Below are 6,330 nucleotides of genomic sequence, written 5' to 3' on the forward strand. Positions count from 1 at the left end.
TTTCAGGAGTACATTCCTTAGTACCCCTTACCCATGTAGCCCATCTTCCCTCCCACAACCCCTCCAGCAACCCCCAGTTTGTTCTCCATATTTATGCGTCTCTTCTGTTTTGTCCCCCTACCTGTTTTTATATTATTTTTGCTTCCCTTCCCTTATGTTCATCTGTTTTGTCTCTTAAAGTCCTCATATGAGTGAAGTCATATGATTTTTGTCTTTCTCTGACTAATTTCACTTAGCGTAATACCCTCCGGTTCCATCCACGTAGTTGCAAATGGCACGATTTCATTCTTTTTTGATTGCTGAGTAATACTCCACTGTATGTTTATACCACATCTTTATCCATTCATCCATCGGTGGACATTTGGGCTCTTTCCGTACTTTGGCCATTGTTGATAGTGTTGCTATAAACACGGTGGTGCACACACATATTTTATAGTTCTTTCAGCCTACTAGGCTGAGACTGAAAGACATTTTGTACCTATGACTGATGCAGACACAGGTCCATTATTTGATTTTTCTTACATTAAATATTATGATTTTCTTTTCTGATACTATAGAATTAATTAATATGAACGATGGCAATTTCATGAGTCCATAATTTATTCAAAGAGTTACTTATACAATCCCATGCCCTGTCTTATAATATGTTAAATTCACATCCTGCCAACATTTTATTGCTTTGAAGATTGCTTTTAAAAATTGCTAAATGCTTGGTCTTGACAGGAAACATGTAGTAAGAAAGAATGGAGCAGAAAAATGGAAGTTCTTTCACTGGCTTTATCCTGCTGGGTTTCTCTGACCGGCCTCAGCTGGAGCGAGTCCTCTTTGTGGTTCTTCTGATCTTCTATCTGCTCACCCTGCTGGGAAACACGAGCATCATTGCGTTGTCCCGCCTGGACCCACACCTGCAGACTCCCATGTACTTTTTCCTGTCCAACCTAAGCTTTCTGGACCTGTGTTACACGACCAGCACTGTTCCTCAGCTGCTGGTTCATCTCAGGGGAGCAAACAAGTCTATCTCCTTCGGTGGATGTGTAGCTCAGCTGTTTGTCTCTCTAGGGTTGGGATCCACAGAATGCATACTGTTAGGGGTGATGGCATTTGACCGCTATGCAGCCGTCTGCAGGCCCCTGCACTACACAGTGATCATGCACCCCCGTCTGTGCACCCTGATGGCTTCTGCATCGTGGTTCCTTGGTTTTGCCAACTCCTCATTGCACACGGTGCTCACCTTCCTTGTACCACTCTGTGGGAGAAATAAAATAGACCACTTCTTTTGTGAGGTTCCCCCACTGCTTAAGCTTGCCTGTGTTGACACCACTGTGAATGAGTCTGAGCTCTTTGTCAGTGTGATCATTCTCCTCATACCTGTGGCTTTAATCACGTTCTCCTATGGTCAGATTGTCAAGGCAGTGTTAAGAATAAAGTCAGCTTCAGGACAGAGGAAAGCTTTTGGGACATGTGGGTCCCACTTCACAGTGGTCTCCCTGTTCTACGGCACAGGCATCTACATTTACCTCCAGCCTAGCAACAACTACTCCCGGGATCAGGGCAAGTTCGTTTCTCTCTTCTACACCATCGTCACCCCCATGGTCAACCCCTTTATATATACCCTGCGGAACAAGGATGTGACTGGAGCAATGAAGAAGGCGCTTTGTAGGGGCTATGACTCCAGATGACTCGGTACGGAAGACCCTGTGATGGAACACTTTGAATGTCAGAGCCCCTAAGATTTTGTGTCTGGACCTGTCATCCAACATTTCCCCTGATGACTATCATGAGAATTACCTTATTTCATTGTTTTAAGCAATGAGTGTTCAAACTCTGAATTCATGGATTCAGCAGTGCAAGAGAGATCCCATTTCTAAATATCCTTGACAACACCGGTTGTTTCTTGTGTTGTTGATTTTAGCTATTCTCACATGGGTGAAGTGACATATCGTTGCGTTTTTGGTTTGTATTTACCTGATGATCAGTGATGTTGAGCATGTTTTGACGTGTTTTTTTTTGTCATCATGTTGTCTTCTTTGGAGAATGTCTATTCATGTATTCTGGCCATTTTTAATTGGATCATTTGTATTTTGGTCATTGTATGTGTAAGATCTTTATAAATTACGATATAAACCCTTTATTGGTTATGTCATTTGTCAATATCTTCTCCCATTCAGTAGTTTTCTTTTAACTTTGAAACACAAGTAAGTTTGAAATATTTTTCAAATGATTTTATTCTAGTTTTTTTAATTAAGTGTTTTTACTTATTCATCTTTATCATAAATATTATTTCTTTTTAAAATAAATGTATTTATTTCAATTCATGTTAGTTAACAGATAGTGTTGTATTGGTTGCAGGAGTAAAACTAAGTGATTCATCACTTACATATGAAACCATGTACTCTTCCCAAGAAGTGCCCTCCTAATACCCATCACACGTTTCGCCCATGCCCCCACTCCTCTCTCCTCCAGCAACCCTCAGTTTGTTGTTTGTATGTAAGAGTCTCCTATCGTTTGCCTCCTTCTGTTTTTCTTTTTTTTCCTTCCCTTCTCCTTAGTTAATTTGTTACATGTCTTAAATTCCACATATAAGTGAAATCATGATATTTATCTTTCTCTGATCGATTTATTTCACTCAGCAAAGTACAGTCTAGTTCTATCTATGTCACTGCAAATGGCAAGATTTCATTATTTTTGACTGCTGAGTAATACTCCATCGCATATATTTACCAGTTCTTCTTTATCCATTCATCCATCAATGGACAGTTGGTCTCTTTCCATAATTTGGCTATTGTCGATAGCACTGCTGTTGTGCAGTGAGGTGCATGTGCCCTTTTAAAACAACACACCTGTATCCCTTGGATGAATACCTATTAGTGCAATTGCTGGGTCATAAGGTAGTTCTATTTTTAATTTTTTGAGGAACCCACATAGTGTTTTCCAGAGTGGCTGCACCAGTTTGCATTCCTAGCAGTAGTACATAAGAGATCCTCTTTCTCTGCATCCTTGCCAACATCTGTTGTTGCCTGAGTTGTTAATGTTAGCCATTCTGACAGGGTGAGTTGATATCTCATTGTGGTTTTGATTTGTATTTCCCTGACGATAAGTGATTTTGAACATTTTTTCATGTGTTTGTTAGCCACCTGGATGTCTTCTTTTGGACAAATGTGTATTCATGTGTTTTGCCCATTTCTTCACTGGATTATTCATTTTTTGAGTTTGATAAGGTCTTTATAGATTTTGCATACTAACCCTTTATCTGATATATCATTTGGAAATATCTTCTCCCATTCCGTAGGTTGCTTTTATTTGCTGATTGTTTCCTTCACTGTGCAGAAGCTTTGTATTTTGATAAGGTCCCAATAGTTCATTTTTCTTTCTGTTTCCCTTGCCTCTGCAGATGTGTTGAGTGAGAAAGTTGCTGCTTCCCAGGTCAAAGAGGTTTTTGCCTGCTTTCTGCTCTAGGATTTTGATGGCTTCCTGTCTTACATTTAGGTCTTTCTTCCATTTTGAGTTTATTTTTGTGTATGGTGAAGGAAAGTGGTGAAGGTTCATTTTTCTGTATGTGCTGTCTAGTTTTCCCAGCACCATTTGCTGAAGAGACTTTATTTATTCCATTGGAAATTCTTTCCTTCTTTGTCAAAGATTGGTTGGCCATACATTTGTGGGTCCATTTCTGGGTTCTCTTATTGTGGAGAACACTCAGTTCCATTCATGTGTCTGTTTTTTGTGCCAGTACCATACTGTCTTGATCATTACAGCTTTGTAACACATCTTATTTTTCCCCTCAGAAATGCTTTGTGTGTGTTTATTCATTCCTCAAAACAAGCCTGTGAGGCAGGTGCCATTAATTATTGATAATTGCCCTTTAGCTTTGTAACAATTAGAATCTTGGAACACTGCAGAGAAATGGTAAGGGAGGAATAATCCCCTAATCTCAGCCAGGTGGGAATTCTGGATTTGTCTTGCCTTTTGACTTTTTGTTTTGACTCAATTTCTCTGAGCTTTGTTATCTTCACTGAATATCTCTATTATAATCCTGTTATCAAAAATCATATTGTACCTAGGCACCTGGGTGGCTATTCAGTTAAGCTGTAATACGTCTTGCAGTCCAGCATCGTGATACCTCCAGCTTCGGTTTTCTTTTTCAAGATTGCTTTGTCAATTTAGTTGTTTTCTGGTTCCATACAAATTTTTAGATTGTTCTAGCTCTGTGAAGAATCCGGGTGTTGCTTTGATAGGGATTGCATTGAATATGTTGATTGCCTGAGTAGTATCGACATGTTAACAATCTTTGTTCTTCCCATCCAGGAGTATGGAACATTTTGCCATTTTCTTGTGTGCCTTCCTCAATGTCTTGGATAAATTTTCTATAGTTTTCAGTACATTGATTTTTCACCTGTTTGGTTATGCTTATTTGTGGGTATTTTACGGGTTTTGGTGCACTTGTAAATGGGATCGATTTCCTGATTTCTCTTACTGTTGGTTCATTACTGGTGTTTAGGAATGCAATAGATTTCTGTGCATGGGTTTTACATCCCGCAACGTTGCTGAATTCATGGATCAGTTCTAGAAGTGTTTTGGTGGAATCTTTTGGGTTTTCCACATAGAGTGTCATATCATCTGTGAGGAGTGACTGTGTCTTCCTCCTGGCTTATTTGGATGTCTTTTACTCCTCTGTGTTGTCTGATTTCTGAGTCTAAGACTTCCAATACTATGTTGAATAACAGTGGTGAGAATGGGCATCCCTGTCCTGTTCCTGATCTTAGGGGGAAAGCTCTCAGTTTTTCCCTATTGAGGACGATAGTAACATTAGGTCTTTCATTTACGGCATTTGTGATCTTGAGGTATGAGCCTTCTAGCCCTACCTTTTTGAGAGTTTTTGTCAAGAAAGGATGCTGTATTTTGTCAAATGCTTTCTCTCCATCTATTGAGAGGACCATGTGGTTCTTGTCCTTTCTTTTAGTGATGCGATGTATCACACTGATTGATTTGCAGATATTGAACTAGCCCTGTGTCCCAGGTATAAATCCCACTTGGTCTTGTTGAATAATTCTTTTAATGCATTGGGTGATTTGGCTGGCTATTATCTCATTGAGGATTTTTGCATCCATATTTATCAGGGAAATTGTTCTGTAATTCTCCTTTTGAGTGGGTTCTTTGTCTGATTTTGGAATCAAGGTAATGATGGTCTCATAGAATGAGTTTGTAAGGTTTCCTTCCATTTCTATTTTTGGCATGGCTTCAAAAGAATAGGTGTTAACTCTTCTTAAAATATGTGGTAGAATTCCCCTGGAAAGCCATCCAGCCCTGGACTCTTCTTTTTGGGACATTTTTGATTACTAATTCGATTCCTTTACTGTTTATGGGTGTGTTAAAAGTTTCTGTTTCTTCATGTTTCAGTTTTGGTTATGTGTTTCTAGGAATTTGTCCACTTCTTCTAGATTGCCCATTTTATTGGTGTCTAATTGCTCATAATATTCTCTTATTATTGTTTATATTTCTGCTGTGTTGGTGGTGATCTGTCCTCTGTGATTCTTGATTTTTTTAAAATATTGTTTTAATTGTATTTTGTATTTTTTAAAATTTACATCCAAATTAGTTAGCATATAGTGCAACAGTGATTTCAGAAGTAGATTCCTTAGTGGCCCTTACCCATTTAGCCCATCCCCCCTCCCAGAATCCCTCCAGTAACCCTCTGTTTGTTCTCCATATTTATGAGTCTCTTCTGTTTTGTCCCCCTCCCTGTTTTTATATTTTGTTTCCCTTCCCTTATGTTTATCTGTTTTGTCTTTTAAAGTCCTCATATGAGTGAAGTCATATGATTTTTGTCTTTCTCTGACTGACTGATTTCACTTAGCATAATACCCCCCAGTTCCATCCACATAGTTGCAAATGGCAAGATTTCATTCTTTTTTATCACCGAGTGATACTCGTTTGTATGTATATATATACCACATCTTTATCCATTCATCCATCAATGGACATTTGGGCTCTTTCCATACTTTGGTTATTGTTGATAGTGGTGCTATAAACATGGGGGTGCATGTGTGCCTTTGAAACAGCACACGCGTATCCCATGGATAAATGCCTAGTGGTGCAATTGCTGGGTTGTAGGGTAATTTTATTTTTAGCTTTTTGAGGAAGCTCCATACTGTTTTCCAGAGTGGCTGCACCAGCTTGTATTCCCATGTGATTCTTTATTTTATTTATTTGGGTCCTTTCCTTTATATTTTTGATCAAACTGGATGTGGATTTATCATATTTGTTAACTCTTTCCAAGAGCCACCTTCTGATTCCATTGATCTGTTCTACTGGTTTTTTTTTTGTTTTTTTGTT

The 6,330-nt window shown here is 38.8% G+C and overlaps 1 protein-coding gene across 1 annotated transcript; it reads left to right on the plus strand.

Moving 5' to 3' along the window:
* The first annotated feature begins 734 nt into the window (after nt 1-734).
* On the plus strand, nt 735-1,679 carry LOC131513392 (putative olfactory receptor 2B8). Its single transcript, XM_058732577.1, has one exon. It carries the CDS (start codon nt 744-746, stop codon nt 1,677-1,679), a length of 936 nt encoding a protein of 311 aa, XP_058588560.1. The 5' UTR covers nt 735-743.
* Nucleotides 1,680-6,330: the final 4,651 nt, after the last annotated feature.

Source organism: Neofelis nebulosa, chromosome 6, assembly GCF_028018385.1.
Source record: "Neofelis nebulosa isolate mNeoNeb1 chromosome 6, mNeoNeb1.pri, whole genome shotgun sequence".
Taxonomy (NCBI): Eukaryota; Metazoa; Chordata; class Mammalia; order Carnivora; family Felidae; genus Neofelis; species Neofelis nebulosa.